The 19,721-nt window shown below is 41.2% G+C and overlaps 1 protein-coding gene across 3 annotated transcripts in view; it reads left to right on the top strand.

Annotated features, from left to right (window-relative positions):
• The first annotated feature begins 2,032 nt into the window (after positions 1-2,032).
• mafa (v-maf avian musculoaponeurotic fibrosarcoma oncogene homolog a (paralog a)) overlaps positions 2,033-19,721 on the top strand; it is a 78,191-nt gene continuing 60,502 nt past the window's right edge. Inside the window, exons 1-3 of one of the 3 annotated variants that reach the window (XR_004896861.1) lie at positions 2,033-3,426; positions 11,578-11,643; positions 13,434-13,535. Coding sequence is in view for 1 of the 3 variants with exons in the window: in XM_031314301.2 (XP_031170161.1) it covers positions 2,459-3,426; positions 11,578-11,605 (996 nt within the window). In the remaining 2 variants the exon portion in view is untranslated. The remainder of the gene's footprint in view (positions 3,427-11,577; positions 11,644-13,433; positions 13,536-19,721) is intronic. The other 2 variants (XR_004107546.2, XM_031314301.2) reach the window with 2 other exon arrangements.

Below are 19,721 nucleotides of genomic sequence, written 5' to 3' on the forward strand. Positions count from 1 at the left end.
CAGCTACAGTTTTGGACAACCATTGCGAAAGTGTTGAACTCCTTATGCTTATGAAAATATCCGTCTGATTGGCAGGATCATCTTCCACAGCTTTTGGCAGCAGGGACGTGACTGATTTGGCCTATCATTAAATGTTGTGCACCCAGGAATCTAAAAATAATATAGTCGCAAGGATGAGATCATACACTTGGAAAGAGAGAGAGAGAGAGAGAGAGAGAGAGAGAGAGAGAGAGAGAGAGAGAGAGAGAGAGAGAGAGAGAGAGACCATGATTATAGGCTTTTGTCACAGGAAAGAAATGGTTATTTGTCAGCACCATGTCAAAATAAGGCCACAAAAGAAACACTCTGAGTGGCCAGCGAGACCAAGCCTTATAGCTTACATCACTCTTTACCCAAACAAATTGCATTATTATTGAATGAGTAAACTGCTATGTGGCATCAGTTGATCAGAAAATACAATAGGGAACTCAAACTTAAGAGTATAAATCCAAAAGTAATGTCATCCTTGTTGATGAATCCAGGCTAATGCAAAACAATCAAGCTGAAAAACATTAGCATTAGGTGGTTCTACATCAGGAACGTCATCATAATTCTCATTCACGAGTCTGCTCAAACTGAATGTGTCTGAATCACTTCACACCAGCAGTGAACTAAGTTGTCTGTTCTATAAATGTATGAAATAAGAATATATAAAAAGCATCATAAGGGTCTATATGTATGCTCCAGCTAAAATACAAGATTTGTTTTTTGACAGTGTGGATGGAGAAAAAAAACTGTTTGATTCACATGCATCATGATCCCCTAACTATACAGGACACAGTGATATGGAAACTAGGAATACCCTGACTGCCTTATGTTACTCTTGTACATGAGTCAATTAAAAGTAGGAGACCTCTGAACTGAGATAACGTGCAATGTACAAGAGAGGTTTAAATGACTCCACCCAAAACGCCTTGGCCAGGGCATAGATAAAGTGATTTTTTTATGGCTGTGGGACATAATATCAGTTTGGATGGAACACTGGGTTCACTTGCATTCACTTCCACTGACATGACTTCTTACACAGGTTTGCCTTGCTTACATAACTCCTTAACAATTCACAAGTGTTTTCTAGATGAAATAAAGAACATAAATATCATTTGTATGTATGCATGTGTGTTTGTATGTATGCGTTTTTCATCTTTTTATAGCATATTTATGCTTTGTTTGACATTTGTGTGGACTATTATTCGGATAGAAAGGGGAATCCAATGCACTGGCATGTCCAAAAGGTGGCAGTGTTGAGTTTTATTATGGTGCGCAGAGGCTTGACAAATCACTTCAATTCACCTTTTATATTTTATATATATTTTTGGTCAATTGTCTCTGAAATGGCACTTGTGTTTTATATAGCCTAGTTATTTGTGCTATAAAATAACTAGGCAATTTTAGAGGTTGTCAATAATAAGTTTAAGTGATTTTTATAGGAAAGACAAACTGTAAAAATGTAATATACCAAGTAGCCTATATAAGCAAACAGTTAAATACTCTCACTATTCATTAATACGTCTACAGTTATGATACACTGTAGATGTAAAAATCTATCTACCTGTCTGTCTGTCTATCTATCTATTTATCTATCTTTCTATATATATATATATATATATATATATATATATATATATATATATATATATATATATATATATATATATATATGTATATATATATATATATATATATCTTTCTATCTATCTATCTATCTATCTATCTATCAATCTATCTTTCTTTCTTTCTTTCTTTCCTCTCTATGCTTTGCATTAGGACTCACTTTACATCATGCAAGCTTCACTTAATTTCACTGATTTAAAAACAATAGTAGTCAAAGAGTTAAAAGTCAGTGTCCCAGCTGACAGTCAGCTGATGGCCTTTGACAGTTGCGAAAAGTTTTGTTACTGCTACTAATATGTTAATTAGCTCTCGGAGTGTGCGACCCTATTGGCTCTTCGTCCGAGTCAATTTCCTATTTCCAGCCTGACGTCAGGGCAGCTACAATGCTCTTAAACTCATCTGCTGTGTGATCCCTCTAAAAAATCGCCCCACCAGTCAGCACCTTGTAACGTGCGAGGCTGCTTTCACTCCCCTACTTTCGGCGTTTCTCCCTCTCCGCTTGCGCAATGTATTAATGAAGAACCCGTAAAGTGTTAAATGTTTGAAATACAAAACCGCCGAATTCCACATGCTGAAAAAGGACTCCGCTACTCGTGCGCGCGGCACTGGTGTGTCTGTGCAATAGACTCTGCAAAGAAAAACTACTCTCACACGCCTGCAAGTCCGCGGCTGCAAAAAGGACGCTGAAAACCTCATTTTTCAGTTTCAAGACAAACGCTTAAAAATCAAACTGGCTCACGTTCTTTCCAACCAACCCAGTTTGACAGCTGCTCTTCACCCCACTTGGAGGACTGTCAGCAGCAAGAGGATGGCATCAGAGCTGGCAATGAGCAACTCCGACCTGCCCACCAGTCCCCTGGCCATGGAATATGTTAATGACTTCGATCTGATGAAGTTTGAAGTGAAAAAGGAGCCGGTGGAGCCCGATCGCAACATCAGCCAGTGCAGTCGCCTTATCGCCGGGGGATCCTTGTCTTCCACCCCGATGAGCACGCCGTGCAGCTCGGTGCCCCCTTCCCCAAGCTTCTCGGCACCCAGTCCGGGCTCGGGGAGCGAGCAGAAGACACACATAGAGGATTTCTACTGGATGTCCGGTTATCAACAGCAGTTGAATCCAGAGGCGCTGGGCTTCAGCCCCGAAGACGCAGTCGAGGCGCTGATCAACAGCAGTCACCAGCTCCAGTCATTCGATGGCTATGCCAGGGGCCAGCAGTTTGCTGGCGCAGCCGGAGCAGGAGGCACCATGGCCGGGGAAGAAATGGGGTCCGCAGCGGCGGTGGTGTCGGCAGTTATCGCTGCGGCAGCCGCTCAGAACGGAGGGCAACACCACCACCACCACCATCACCACCACAGCAACAGCCACCACCAAGCACCTGGCGTCCAGTCCAACGGCACTTCTGGGACAATTCACCCACACATGCGCTTGGATGACCGTTTTTCAGACGACCAGCTGGTCAGCATGTCAGTGCGGGAGCTCAACCGACAGCTACGGGGGGTCAGCAAGGAAGAAGTGATCAGATTGAAACAGAAGAGGAGGACCCTAAAGAACAGAGGCTACGCGCAGTCCTGCCGGTTCAAGCGGGTCCAGCAGCGGCACGTCCTGGAGGGAGAGAAGACGCAACTCGTCCAGCAGGTCGATCACCTAAAGCAGGAGATCTCCAGGCTGGTCCGGGAGAGGGACGCGTACAAAGAAAAGTATGAGAAGCTCATCAGCAACGGCTTCAGAGAAAATGGATCCAGCAGTGACAACAACCCTTCATCCCCGGAGTTTTTCATGTGAGTCTCGACATTATCGTGAAAAAAAAAAAAGAATAGGGTTACTCACCCCCACTTACAAAAGTTTTCATTATGAAACTTTTTTTCATTTGGCGCAAATGCCTATAGACCAAGAACTAACTTGTCAACTTTTCTTCTTTTTTTAATTTTATACTTTTTTTTTTAAAACGTCTGCGACTGTTTTTAGGTTCGGAGGGCTTAGTCATCCGTGTTTTTAATTTTTGAGAGGCATATTAAGAACATCTACGTTTTGCTATCATACTCAGTCTATATTATGCATAGCCTGTTTGTCAAGATTTCTTTCATCGTTGTTCATTAGATTTGCAGTGTTTGAGTAAAATATGATTTTTGAAAGTTGATCCAACTTAATGCTGCAGTATATACGAAGTGTGCATGCAAGCACTGAGTATACTCCTTTGAAGTTCATCAACTTGTCCTTTTTCATCATTTTACTTTGAATTCAGTGTACAGATTCTTGTCAAAACTGCATCCATCGACAATATGTTTTTGGTCTTTTTATTTTTTTCAACCTTTTTTTTTTCTTTTCTTTTTTTGCCAAACTTGGAGGATTGCGAGCCTGCCGTTTGACGCCACCTCATCTCATGCGTTTGCTTGCTTTTGTGTTGAGCAACAAAAGACAATATTCATTACAAACTATTCATTGTTTTTAAAGAGATGTCTTATTGAACTTCCCCTGCATGCTGGACATGTATGGTTTTTTTTCTTTCTGTGCTTGAAGATCCTTCTTGTCGGATGACTCCAGCATGGCATTCATACTTCATTTATGGCCTCCTCACTTTTTTGGGACAGCAACAAAAAAGTGACAGGACTTCCCACCCCTCTTATCGAAGTGCATTTCAGCTGTGTTGAAGTGCACCACCACCGGCTGTCATTAGGCTGCAGTGAATGCGCTATGCATTCCTGATGGAAGTTGATCGGCGGAGGGGAAAAAAAGAAAAGACTTCACTGTTAAGGAAATCACCGATCCATTTCCTGGAAGTTTAGTCTGTTGCTTAAAGCCTATATTGTTATTTAAAGATATTCCACTCTGCATTTGACAACCTTTAAATACATTTTAAAGCGTAATTTAAGTACAAAGTTTTATAAGTTGCAAAAGATAGCGTGCTACAGGTTGAAGCATATTATTCGATAATTAATAAGGTGATTGCTGCACAACAGTATTTTTTAACAATGGTTTAAAAAAAAATTGGCTCGGTTCCAATTTATAGGCTACAATGAGCAGTATTGTGCAGTGCATAAACAGCGCTTTTGCAGCATGTGAGTCAAACAGAAGTGTGAGAGCTCCGCCACACATTTCACTATTATATTTCAAAAAATATTGTTGGAGAAGTCAAAATAAATTGCAATGCTTTTGTGTCTTCAACAAATTGACGTATTGTGGACTGAAATGCACTAAATATTCTCGGAAATTCAGGAAAAAGTTCGAATTCTCCACATATCAAGAAGATACGTTTGACATTCTGTTATGACTCAATCGTAACATTTTAATATTTTATTATCAGTTCAGGAGAGACTGTTGTTTTGTCTTAAACGAACTCAATATTTGCAAAGCAATAACAATTATTATAATCAATAATGTCTGGACATTGTTTAGATTGTCAGGGATTGACACCCTGCATGTACAAAATGAGGGAGTACCATTCGCCAATAAATCTTGAAAATATGTTAATTAATCTTTCATCTTATATAGTATATATATATTTTGCTGTGCAAAATTATTTCACTCACTAACCATATGTGATGTTCATATGTGCTCGTTTTTCATTTCATACAATTAAATGATATGCAATAAAGGTATGTAATTGTCTTCAATAAGTTTCTCACTTTTCTTTTGACTTGTCCTGAGAACTGTTTTGTGATTGAAACATAATTAAACTAGAATCACAACGTGATTGAGATTACTGCACTATTAACACTGTTTATTTGCTTATTTGTTAGATGTCGCCCTTTTGAATGTGTTTTCCTAATTTAATAACAGGCCACCCTGAACAAATCAGAAACATCATTTTTAGTTATTTATACATTTAGGCTACCCAAATTGTCTGATACAGGTTTCATATTTTTTTTTACACTATAATGATCCCAAAATGTAGACTTAGACTGAACTCCTATTTGTTGTCATTTTTTGTTTCAACTCCATTTCCATTCTAAATCATATTTACAATCACATTTTCATGTAGAATGAAATAGCCTTATTTCAAATATTTTGGTTAATGAATTACACCCTCATTTGTGATTATGGAAGCCCTGTGACCTGTGATAAGTGATGTGTGTGAGTCTCTGTCTCTGTGATTGTGTGTGTATGGGTGTGCATTCATGTCTTTGAACTTAAATAGGTGTGAATGTGTGTTTTCCCTGAAGGACAGTATATGAGGATGACATCTCTATGTCTATGTGAATCTCTCGTGGCTCTGCATGTTCTGTATATTTGATCCGTCCATTTGCCCTTTTTCACATTGCTTGCTTCCTGATCTGTGTATGTGTGTTGTGTCTGTGTTTTTTGGACACTGTGTGCTTACTGTCATTAGCCTGTCACTGTTTGGCTTTCCCAATTTCACCCCGCTTTATCCTGTTTGTCAGTGGGCATGGAGCAGACATGCTCTCGGTGAAGGGGGGTGCAGTGAGGGCATGTCAGGCATGTGTGGGGGCACTGGAGAAGGTGCCAATGTAAGTCAGCCGCTGCGGTGGGCAGAAAGAGGCTCAGCGCTGCTGTACCCAATCGTGCATTACAGTTGGTGTTTGGACACTGGTGCACTAACTGAAAAGGCCACTTTTCTGAAACACAAGAGGAAAAGTTCTTTTGTAAGTTCTGGGACAAAGAATAGCCTTGTGGGCATCTTGTTTCACTGTTCCAGAACAATTTGTTTGTTGAAATAGGAAGACCCACTTGCCAAAATCCACTTTGAAGAAACACTAAGGTTTCTGCGGACAGATTTAGTCTGGATTTGTCAGCTTTTTGCTTTTTGCAACTTAGCCACAGTTTATGTGTGCATGGCTGTGAGCAAAGGATATACACAAAGGGCACCTTTCATGAAAATGAACCACATTATCAGTGTGTTATCAAAGCACTGAGTGATCAACTGTTATTCTATACTATGAACAGTAGTCTTTGCAGTTATACATTTCATACTTGTTAAATTTACCCAAAAAAAGCCATCTGCCAGGAATGATGTGCTGCACAGCTTGTCAAAAAAAAAAAAAAAATGCCAGTTTTAACCCAACACTTGTATCCCACTCTGTTTTGTGTGATTTCCTCTGAGGTGCGTGCTGCTGCTGTGGTGGCTGATTTGCCCAGAGTGAGGGGAGAGACTGAGACAATAGTCGGGCTTGGGCTGAATTAAATGATTTTGCTGATGATTAATAGTGGTGTGGGCCACTGGCTCCTGCGATGTAGAGATGATAAATCGTGAGTGCAGCTCCATGCAGCTGTGCCAGTGTTGGGTCTTAGCATGCACACACCATGCAATTTACAGCCAAGCCGTTCTCCTTCTTCCTCAATTTATCTAATTACATCTATTTGATCTAAGCAGTAGCGCTGCTATATTTTGATATTTCATATTAACCACAAGAATGTATTGAATGATTACAGGGAGGATAATTGTTTGCCTTTTTCCCCTTTAAAGAAAATGTCTGTACTTGCCATTTCAAAAAGAGAATGTTTTTTTTCTTTATTTAGGAGTTAGGCTTTGCTTCTCTTAAGGCTGTACATTTGTGTGGTGGTTTTTTTATGTGTTTAGAGTGGCATGTAAAAAATGAAAATTTGGTTTCTGTTTAAGGCTGCCCTGTTTGCCTCTTGAGCTTGTTTATTTTGATTGTTTCCTTATTGGGATAGAGCAGTTAGACATCTAATGTCGATGCACTAGAACTGAAAGCACACTCACCACACAGAGACTAGAAATGAGAGACTAGAAATGAAAACACACTCACAAGCCTACACGCACCAGACAAACAATAAATGGCCCTGCATAGATTTGCCATCTTTTGTTTCACAACATGATGTTCCTTGTGTTTCTCTGTATTCTAGTACTTATATGATTCAAATACTTCAGTCTCCCAGCTAAATGACATCTGCGTGAAGACAGATCTGATTTGCAAAATATGTGTCCCGTTATATCTGTGGCACCAGTGCGCAGTGGTTATGCAAGTGATAAATCTATCGATTTTACAGTGATGCACTCATATGGAACATTGGCTCTATGCGGGCTGATAGCATAAGATGCAGCACGACGGTCACTCAAGTAGCAGTTCGCCAGTTGACAGACCCGAAAATAAGAGCTAGTTGGGGGTCTGAATTCTCCCAGGTTTAAGATGGTGCCACAGGAAGGGCAGGAGAGGATCTGTTGTGTTGCTGTTTATGTGATTCCGCATCTCTTAACTTACGCCGGCCGGTGTGCAAGGTTGATTAATGCCTGTGTGGATAATATGTGTGCTTGTATGTGTGCTTGTATGTGTTAGACCTATAGTCTGTGAATGCATGTGTGTGTATGTGTGTGTCATGTCGTCTTTTTGAGAAGATGATGAGCAGAGGTCAAAAGTTACAGTGCACAAGGCTGCTCTCAAAGTCATTAGAGTAATCCCTGCCCTGGGGAGCTCAAGCTCATTTCCTCTGCCCAGAACCGACTGAATAATATGTACATGCACATCCGACATGGTACAGTACACAGTCAATTCAAGACTAGTCCCTGCCAATTTTTTTTTCAACCCATTTCCTGTATGTCACCACTGCCTAAGAGGGTTACTCTTGCAGCATACTTTGTTTTATTTACACAAGTATGTTTTTGAGGATTGGAACAAAATCAAATTACTTTAACACAAAAACAACTTTTAGTAGAAGTGTTCCTTGTCATTAGGTAATGTGTTAAAATGACTCAGCTCCCACTTGATGACTCATATACAGTAGGTTTAAATACACAAAAGGTGTTTATGTCCTTACATGTATGCAGCACAAGTGTTTCCTAAAAATATGTAGAAAAGGGCAGACATAGCACTTAGCCAAAGCCTGGTAGGTTTAGTTTCATGCTGCCAAACATTTTTCTTTTTTCACAGAACAGAAAAAGCAATTGAGTCACTGTCAAGTGGAAATAGGGATGATAAAAGTAAAGCAGCCTTTGTAGTGGGTTTAACTAATCACTGGAGTATAATGGGAATTGTTTGGTAGTGTTCGTGGTAGCCATGATGATCACTAACAGCAGTTCATGATAATCTTACACCCACATCATTCAAGGATTGCATTTTGGGTGTTGCAAAGACACAACAAAACAAGCAGTGGTGCTGAAGCAAAACTCATTGTGTATCTTCTAATAATATCCACTGAGTCAGACTGGGTGTGCTAAATTGGGATTTTCAGTGTCAGTCTTAAGTTTACAGTTTAATTAAGGTAAAAAGAACATATAACATCTGAGAAATACCATAAATTCCAATTGTGATTTTTGAAGAAAATATGTATTATTTCTTATCCAAAATAATACAATTTTTTTTATTTCTTTTTTTTTAAATACATTTTTTAGTTAGCTTGTTTTTTACTTAAAAAAGAAGTTCGCAGTGTAAAAACTAATTTCATGATGTCATTTTAAAGATCTGAAAAGATTTAAGTTCCTGATCAGTTTAACTTTGTAACTGTAAGGTCAGTGTGCATTTTTTGATAAGAAGTTAACTTTTGCTTGATGTTATCCACATTCTTTCTGTCTAATTTCAGTTTTATCCTTTTAATGTTTGCTCAGGTTGAACCGTTTCCTCATATACATACACTGGGGCGACCTCTAGCCCACCCGGTGGAGCGTGCGCCCCATGTAGGCTGAGTCCTTGGCAGCAGCCCGGGTTCGAATTCGACCTGGGGCCCTTTTCTGCATGTCATCCCCTCTCTCTTTTTCTCCACCTTTACTGTCATTCTTTAGCTACTCTGAAAAAGGCAATACAAAAACATACATGCACTGCTCATATTCTTAAGGCCATGCTGCCTCTTAAAAAAATTTAAATACATATTAAAATCATCATATAATTGAAATTTTTTTTGACAAATTACAAAACTTTATGATTTGTTTGGTTCTGAAAAGCAGCAATGCAGATAGAGGATATAGCGGTTGTGCAGGTAGATTACAGTAACAGTAGTCAGGTGTCTCAACACAACCAGGTGGCAGCAACATCTCCAAATGTGACCAGATTCATCGCAGATACAGAGACAACCAAAATTTCTCTCACTTTACAGATGATATGAGAGGTACAGTACAGAAAGACTCACTTCTTTAGAATTAAACACACATCAGGGAACAATTAATCTGCTTATTTGATCAGAGTATGCTTTGCTCTGTCTATACATGTCTTTCTTTCTTTGTGGCAGAAAGTCTCAGTGTGCATCAAATAGACATTAAGCGGATATGCACGGTGTCATTAGAGAGTTGTCCTTGAAAGACTGGCTGCAGGTTATGTTGGTAATGAGGTGGTCGGGACTTGCTGGGGTAATTTTATATGTCTGTAAATGGACCCAAACCAAGAGCCTGGGACTTAAATAAATGCAACACCATCTCTCAGCAGTCCCATTGCACGAAAGGTGACAAAAAATGGGGATTTAGTATTTCAAAGTAGCATACATTTTTCAAATGTCTACAAATAAAACCGAGATATATAATAATAATAATAATAATAATAATAATAATAATAATAATTGATAATAAAAACTTTTATTTATATAGCGCCTTTCATGAAACCCAAGGACACTTTACAGAATTACAGTGGCTATACTAAGGGAGATTGTAGAATGTGGTAAACAAGTGGTGTTTCAGGAGTTTTTTCTTTTTTAATGTCCAGGGATGTAGGATTTTGAATATCTGCAGGGAGGGTGTTCAAGAGGGATAGGGCTGCAACACTAAAGGCTCTGTCTCCAAAGGTACAGAGTCTGGTGTGGGGAATGAGGAGCAGGCCAGCGTGATGACCATAATCACAGTTTCAATCCATAAATGTGAGGTTTTATTGGCATTTTAAGTTATTATTTCTAATGTGTGCTTTTACTGACAACAGAGCAATGCACATGAGAAACACATCAAATGAGGGTTTAGTCATTTCCAGAGAAGAAGAATGATCAATATTAAGCCATTTGTTTTTACATGGAGAGTATTCTTCATTCAGCTATTTGTTCGTGCAGAGGCCTTTCTGTCTTTTTTCAAACATACGTTCTTGCCTTTTCACCTCTGTTAACAGTGTTTTAAAAAATCTGTCACTCTAATGAAAGTTTCCACTTTGTGATTTAGATGCAGTGACTCGTTTTTCTGCTGCAGTACTAATATCCTCATGCTGCATCACTGCTGTTTTCCTGCAGGTTCTATAAACTCTGTAGCACTGAGTTATGTGGCATTTATTTGAAAATCCAATGATTTAAAATTTCCTCTACTGCAAGTGTATGGGCAAAGTATTTCCACAACTGTCATTTTCCACAGCGTTTTAAAAGGGACCCTACTTGGCATCAGTCCCCTAAGAGCTAAGAGCTAAGCTAATGTTTTTACTTGTGTAGAAACATTTATAGGAAATATGAATAACTGTATTCGGACCTGCCTGGAGCAACATGCTTACTTGTGTGTGTTATGAGGAGGGTGCTTGTGAAAGTGTCCGTCACGAGGTAGTAGGGGAGTCAGACAATAACACCCTCCAGTGTTTATTTGTCTGCATGATAAATTCCCTCCCTTTTAGAACAATTAATTATGTAATTTAATGAGATGAACAGGAGTAACAGCTTGGCATAGAACTCTTTTGCTTTTTCTGTGTGACGGCACACTGTATGCTTAGATATTTTAGCTTTCTCTCTTGTGGTTACAGTGTTTTGATGCATGGGTTCTGCCTGTAGAATCTATTTGCATGCAAATTTTTACATTTCCCTCCGCATCAAACGCTTACTATGATACATGTACTGTGTTTCACCAGACAGACAAGGTGAGAGTGAATCTCGCTCGGAATGGATCTACTTGTTTTTCTGTGATTGTTTGTGTGTTTCAGTATGTCTGTGTCTGACAGGGTAGCAGAGAGTGACACACACACAGTAGAAGAAACAGAGGAGGCACAGAAGAAGACAGCATGTGTATTTGCCTTGATATTCATCTCTCTATTCTCATAGGTTTTGTCCAATCTTATCTGCTCCTTTAGGTCATCCAGAAAATTCCTCCATCTGTGATTTCAAGCCCCAATCGTCCGTGCCCTTGGCTCTCTGAGGTAAAACACTTTTCACTTGATCTCTCTCAGCTTTTTTGTTTTTTCTTTCCCCTTTAATTTCAACTTCATAATAGTGAGTGAAGTCAGATTTGTAAAGCAAGCTTTAAAAAAATGATCACAGCTGTACAAATACCATAACAATATACAGAATTATTACTGGTCATGTTGTTTCCTATTATACATCTACACAATGACATCCATATTAATTATTCATTAATATTAGACTCTCATATTAAATAGAGAGAGGACACAGTCACCACATATAATATTGAGTGTTTTATAGCATATTACAAATGTCTGTAAGGCTTCCATAATGGATACATAATGTACTATAGTTTGTCAATTCCTATTCATACGCTAAAGGGCACACACCTTATGTTGCCAATACAGTATCTCTCTCCATCTCATCTCTCGCTATCGCCCCAGTTTCTTAACTTTCTTAACTTAGTACTATATGCATTTTCCCAACTTATTTAAATCCAAGACACACACACACACACATACATACACACACACACACACACACACACACACACACACACACACACACACACACACACACACACACACACAAAAGAGATATGACAATATCAGTCATCCTGGATCAACAGCAAAACCAGCACATATATTTAGCCACTCATTCAAATGTAAATCATATGTTGAGCTTTTGTGTGAAAAAGGCAGAGAGAAAAAGCAGAGTGTCGGACAGCAGGAGAGAGTAAAGAATAAGCTTCTAGTCCTGAAATCAATTTACAGAGACAGAGAGGAAACTGGGTAAATGTATATTGCAAACCCAATTGTTCCTGTAATGGCTTCACTGATTGTTCCATAGCAAACGCCGTGATGTGCTTGGTCATGACACATGAGGATGAGAGAAGGTTTGAGCTTGTATTCATATCTTTGTACCTTGGTGAAGTAGAATATATGTATGTGTGTTACTGTACATGTACTTGTATGCAGTGTTATTTACTTGATTGTGTCTAAGTGGGGTGTGGGATCAGAAGCTGGCCTTTCTCCAGCTTCACTTAACTTTAGGAGGGGAAGCAGGACAAAAGCCATCAGGGAAGACAAGGACAAATCATCTTTAGATGAAGTGTTTTATGTGCTCTGATTCTCCTCCCACGTCATCATTGTGAATTAGGTGCCCTCTGCTCACTGCTAAGGGGTGTAGAATATAAACAATGCCAAGGGAACGGATGTTAAACGAATGAAAGTGGAAAACCATGAGGGTGTCTATCTTAGTCAGCCTCGTAAATCTCAGTTCCCTTGCCACGCCGCTGCGCTATACTGATGTAGCGCTCTGACAACCTGCCAGCCGAGCTCAGAGGGGCTGTGTGCGGTGTGGTCTGGTCGATCCTGTTCTTAGCAGTTTCAACCAAGGCAGACGTTGCAGGCAGAGCCATGTCTTTGTTTTATGCAAATCCATGCATATGAGGAGGGGAGGGAGGGCGATGAGCAGTCTGGCCACGTAGCTCCAGGAGGACAGGCTGAGTGATGGAGATGGAGAGCCAGGTCTCTGTGTCCTTGCCTGGGGAAAGAGTGTCCTGACTCCAGCCTGGACTGCCTATAGACACCACCAGGACACTGTGTCACTGCACCTCTAGCCCACCAATGCAAGGGAAAAAGAATTTTCCAGGCAGAAATGTATTTACACTGTGAGATGTTGGGATGGCAAGGAGATAAAGAGAGGTTAACGTTGGTATGAGGCTGCCAGTGTGTCTCACCTGCAACTGGTGTGTGTGTGTGTGTGTGTGTGTGTGTGTGTGTGTGTGTGTGTGTTTGTTATGAAGGCAGGCACACCTCAGGGGTTCGCCATGCAAAGAGATACTGGAGTTCAGAGCCCAGCAGAGAGTTGAAGGACCCAGAATATGCTGACAAAGATAAAACACCAGGTGTGTGTGTATATGCACAGTAAGTGTGTGAAATAGGCTGTGAGAAAGAGAGCTGAGTGCAAATATAGATTGGGGGAAGCAGGCTTGTGTGTGATTGTTTGTGAGTGTGTCTGTATGTGTGCATGTGTGTGTGATCACATAAGCATACTGTAACAAGTATGCGAGGCCACCAAGCGTGTGGCCAGTGTATGGCAGGATGGTTTAGGTGAAACTTGCTGAAACAGTGTCACCTAAACAAACCACATATAGTCACAATCCATTTCTCATGCATTTTGCTTCCCTATATCAGTGTAGTTCATAAGTGCAGTCAATTACATCCTGTAAATGTTTTCTAAATGGTTTAGTTCCCTCATCCTCTCTCACTCAGCCGTTCTCAGAGCTGCGTGCTAACGGTAACGCTTGGTCGGAGGCTCTTCTATCACAGAGAGCTCTATTTCTGGGTGCCAGGATGTTGGTCTCAGTCATCGAGGGCAGATGAAATCGATCCAGATTGACCTGTCATGTGGAGGAGAAAATGAATGAGATAGAGGAGGGGTGCAGAGGCCATAGAGAGAAGGGGAGCAGTGCAGAAGTACGAAAACAACCTCCTGCTCCATATGGGTCAAAAGTCGAGGAATGATTTATTCAAGACTGGGTGTTCTCCCTCCTTCCCCCCTCCTCCTCTCTGGTCCACCTGCCTCTCGGAAAGGAATGAGAAACTGGAGACTGCAGAGGAGAAGCTGACTATATTCAGCCTTAGTGACCAAAGACACTGTGGTCTAACTTTAAAGTTAAAAATACAGATATCCATGTACAGTGAGATTGGCACAGTTTGCGTCACTACATGGCACCAAGCAAGTTTCTCAGCTTGAACCGGCTCAAAGAAAGACTGCAAAGTAGATTGTAGCTGCAGATTGTAGGTAGCCACATTCATTGGAGTTACCACCGAAATGATTAAGCATACACATAAAACTTTAACAATAAACTCACATTCTACTTCTGATTGTGAGAATGATTTTCTAGCAAAGAAAGGAAGACAGGGAAAGATTTATGGCTGCATTTGTATGTGAAGTAGTACTAGATTTAGCCCAGTGTGTTTGGGCAGAGCTCCACTTTGCTAATTATTTTCCTGTGGCAGGAGTTCTCAGCATGGCGCTCCTCTCTCGCTCTGAAAAGAGAGGCTCAGCGGTAAGTGCTTAGTCAGCCCTGCTCTGGGTGTGAGCTACTGTTGGGTCTCTGGTGGACTGTCGGGGGGGGCGGAGCAGCATGGGACCAAGCCATCGCAAGGGCGAAGGATTTGAGGAGAGGGCAGGCCCATCATCACCCATCAGTGAAAGAAAGGGGAGTAAAATACTACTGTTGGAGACAGCATTGAACGATAGCTCTGTATTGTATCTGCCTCAATCCTCATCATCATGTGGACATATCACTGTTAGAGCTGGTTGTTTGCTGATTGTTTGTGGCGATGGATGCCACTTGCAGAGTCCTAAAAAACCCAGTTATTGTGGACATCAGGGTTCAAAATTAGCACCGTTTACCAGCCAAATGCTGGTGAAAAATACAAGTGGCTGGTAGATTTGCTTCACTCACCAGCCAAAAACCCTGATGGTAATCTCTTGAGTGGCTGGTAAACTTAATTTTGAAGCTTGGTGGACATAGCTGTTATACAAGTCTCTCAGCTGCAGGATCCACTCATTAGCCATTAGCAAAGGCATGGACTTTAAACATATACAGACATCAACATCAGTTTCTATACTGTCTTGATCTCAGTGCCAATCCCTCAGTCATTCAGTCCAGAAGAAACTGTCTGCATTCTCTGTTTTTCTCCTCCCTCTCTATTTATACTCCAATGTCAAACTTGTCTTTCTTTCTATCTCTACCCCTCGTTTTAGAGTGACACACGGCTCCTCCTGTTTTGTCTGCCCTGCTATCCTCCAAATGACTCTCCTCCTCCTCCCAAACAAACTTAGCTTCCTTCCCCTCGCCTCTGTACCCAACGTCATTTTCCCTCCCCCCTCTGCCTCACACTGCACCTGCTTCCCTCCCGCTCTCTGCTCCCTCTCCAAACGTCACTTTTCCCCTCCTCTCCTCCACTCCCATTCTCCCCCTCGTTAGCTTGATGAATGGCTTCACTGCAGGGAAAGTGCTGATTTTCATCCCTCTGTCTGATTTCTGCTGGCTGTTATTAATTTCAAACACTCAGAGAAAAGCAAGTGAGTCAATAAATAAGGAAATGAACACACTTCATCCTGCCATACAGCAGCTCTCACAGTCATTCACCCAGGATGCGGGTCCTCTGTGGAGGCCAGGCCTGCATTTATACTGATAGAGTTCAGCTCCACTCTTGAATCACAACATGTTTCAGTATTTTTTACAGCGAGAATAAAAGTCAGCTGGTACCAGTGCATCATATCAAATGTTTCTGGAGTATTTTCAGTATCTTGCTTCACTCAGACAAACAGGACCAGAGGGAGATGGAAAGCTACAAAGTAAATAGCTCCAAAGAGACCTGCAGTCTCCCCTCTCATCTTTCATCTTTCACACCAGTGCACCATTTAAGAAGTGTATACAGAGAGTGACAATGGGAAGAGATATAGAGAAGATGCAGGATTAAAGAGAGGCAATGAGATGCTGCAGCCTAACAGAGTTATTGGTGCACATTAAACGATGCTGTCCACACAGTGTGACTGGCGCTCTATGTCTAAGTGCACATTACTTACATTCCAGGCTTAATGCATTGTGCTTGCCCATTTACATCAAACACAAATAGCATCCAAGATGATACGATTCTCTTACTTTCTTGTTGTCAGACAGACGCTTGCACCAAAAGTTGTTATTCTCTATTTAATGTATTTAATTAAAATGAGTTGGGGTGTCTAATCAAAGCAGGATCACCATAATGCATGCACAGGCACAGGAATTAAAGCCTAAGATACGCTGTTTACAAAGTGTCAAGACAAACAGTCTGGTTGAGTATTCTATTAATACATGTCTGAGACACATACACAGTTGTGTGGTCTGTGCTCTGCAGTGACAAGGCTTATGTTTCCTTTGGCTCAGACAATTAAAACAATATTTGGTATCACATTAATAAACATACAGATTTTATTAAGGCCAACACTTCCTTAAATTGCTGGTGTGTCCCTGACACCTCACTAATTTATTGATTTCAGGTTCCTAGGACTATCCTACTAAATCAGTGTACAGCACAAATATGTTTCTGTAAAACAGTTATGATATAAGAAATTCATCATAGGTTATTTGCACACCTTGTGCAAATAACCTATGATGAATTTCTTATATCATAACTGTAGTAGAAAATAAAAGCACTGCTGGTTGACCTTTAAGTTTCCTACCTTTAAGAAAGCATAACTTCACAGAGAGAAGTGTGTAGGAAGAGGTAGATTGTTTAATTGTATGTTGTCAGTACTGCACTGTACTTTATTTCAGTATCCCAAGTGTTATTTTTGCCAAGTGTTTTGATTTGACAACATTGGCAGGTAATGCATTCCCAGAGGGTCTGCTTCAGCCTTAGTAGACTGAATATACAGCATGTGAGAATAAATATTGATAGGGAAGACCATAGAGTTGTTTGCTTTTCAAGACTTTGTGAAAGACATTGTGTCCAGTGACAAAGAAAAAATTAAATCCAACACTGGTACAAAATGTGCAGCTGTAAATATCCCATTGACTTTCTGTCATTCCTCATTTAATCTATAAATGAATAAAATATTCTGAAAGGTGAATGTCAAGACACCCAACATTTGGTTTTATAAAGTGGTATAAATATAGAGGATGATGTAGAGGAGAGGAGGGGAGAAGAGAGGAGAGGGGAGGAGAGGAGAGGAGAGGAGAGGAGAGGAGAGGAGAGGAGAGGAGAGGAGAGGAGAGGAGAGGAGAGGAGTTTGCATTAGTAGTAGCTGCAGGGGTATGGAGCCTGTATGTCTGCTTCATGGCTCTGTGAGCGCAGACATAACTATTGTGTTTACAAGGCTGAGTTGCTCTTACTGTTAAATTATTGGGGTGAGGGCACGTTAAAGGAGAAGGAACAGAGGGAACGGGTGAAGGGGGTACATATTTGTCCCTCTCTCTCATAGTTCTGGCTAACCAGGCTAAGGAATGCTTTTTGCGTTTTATAATTACAGAGTTTGGGTAGTGTCACCCTTGGAGAGTACATGGCCTCAGAGACCTGGCAGAGCAGGACTTTCTGTAGACACAATGTAATGACTGGGGCTTAAAGTGAGGCTGAGGAGCAGCACACTTCTTCATGTCACTACTGTACTGAGGAGGCACATTCAGAGAGTAACCTCACGACACATGGCCATTAACTGCAGTCAAGGGCCATGTGCCGTGAGGTTACTCTTTGAAGTGTAACACAGGCATGCCAGGCCAGGCGCACTGCTAACTCAGCTGGTCACCTCGCTATCGTCTTTTTGTTGCCTTGGAAGGGTGTGTGACCCCTGGGAAAGAATGTTGTGGCAGAGACAAAAACAGAAATCAAGAGAGCCTGCTCACTCTCTCTCAGAACTAAGGAAACCATCTTTTCTCTCTCACACACAGCCTCTCTATTGAACATACACAACATCTTCAATGCTTTGCAATGCTCTTAGGTTGTGTTTTTTGTCCCTCTCTGCGACCTGGCCATTAAAGGAGAGCGATGAGTTCACAGCTGATAGTCTCTGGTTGCGAAGAGCGGAGAGCAGTGTAGGATGACATTATCGGAAGTGGCTGCATATAGATACAAAAAAAAGAAGAAGACACAAACAGAAAGAGAATACTATGGCGCACTTCTCTCAGTATAAACTTATGTCTGCTTGGATTACACTAATGACCCCTGACATACCATAATAAGACACATGCATCTCTATGGACACGAGCCATGACCAAAGGAATGGCTCTGAGTTCACTTTCCAATTTCACATTCTGCAGTATGAGACTCTTGTTAGCAACAACTAAAACATCATTAGTTTTCTGTTGTTTCTTTAAACCAATAGGTCATGGTAGGAAAAAAGGATACAAGTTAATGCGTACTGAATATACAACCCAGTATGCCTACCTTTAGAGAGAGAGAGAGATGTGAAGGAAGGGTGATGGAGAGGGACAAAGCTTTCCCTTTATCCCTGCGGCGGAAGTGGAATAGTTGTGGTGACGGGTTGTGACAGCTGAGGGAGTGAGGGAGCAAGAGGGGAGTATCACTCCAAAATCCCCAGGAAACAGAGAGGAGGGAAGAGTAATTTAGGACGAGGATGAAGCGCCTGCCGTAGCCTCTCTCAGGCTGTCTGTTTCTGCTGTCTCTCTCACTTTTGGACATACACCCAGAATCGCATGTGAACAAGTCTCTTTCTATCCGACACACACTCACACTTAGGGTAATAGATATTTATTTTATTAACTCTCTAGTCAGTACATTACCATAATGATTCAGCCAATAAGTATTAATGCTGGCTCCTTGGCCGGATCCCTGGGTCAAAATTAGACATACGTCAAACACATTTGCCATACCAGAATTAGATGAACACAGGACGAGCACATCCACTCAAATTTCCTTCCCCCGTCTCTTGATAGTATCCCTAATAGACCTCTCTCCCAGTGGCACACTGCTGTTGCAACATTCACCTACTATTGCTTTAATGAGACGTCTGCACCGTTGTGTGTATGTGTCGGTATGAGTGTGTGTGCATGTGTCTGTGTGTGCCTGAGAAAGAAAGATGTTAGCGATCCTTGTGGCCCTGTTTATCTCCACCCTTGTGTTGGAGTAGAGGGAGGTCGGAGGCAGGGCTGCCTGTATCCATCTCCATTCCCACGGCTGCTGTCTCACAGGCACAGTGGTCACAGGAGGATGAAAAGACTATGGATTTTTTTCTCCTCCCTACACTCACAAGAGCAGGAAGATTAGACAGAAGACGAGCACAGCCTGGCCCATTCAAAGCAGCTTTAAGCCCAACACTGGAGGCATCTGACCTGAGCTTTCTGGTTCATGGAGCACACAAGACACGCGTGAACACATATAAATACACACACACACACACACACACACACACACACACACACACATCAACTAAGACAAGAGTTCTTGGTTCACTTTTCTGGTTCAATGCGTGGTCATACAGTGCCTGGGTGTTAAACATCGACCCTATGACCTTTGTATATTAACAGGCTCCAAGCACACACCGGCACACATACATAACACACTGGCAAAAATAAGCA

Source organism: Sander lucioperca, chromosome 3 (genome assembly GCF_008315115.2).
Source record: "Sander lucioperca isolate FBNREF2018 chromosome 3, SLUC_FBN_1.2, whole genome shotgun sequence".
NCBI lineage: Eukaryota > Metazoa > Chordata > Actinopteri > Perciformes > Percidae > Sander > Sander lucioperca.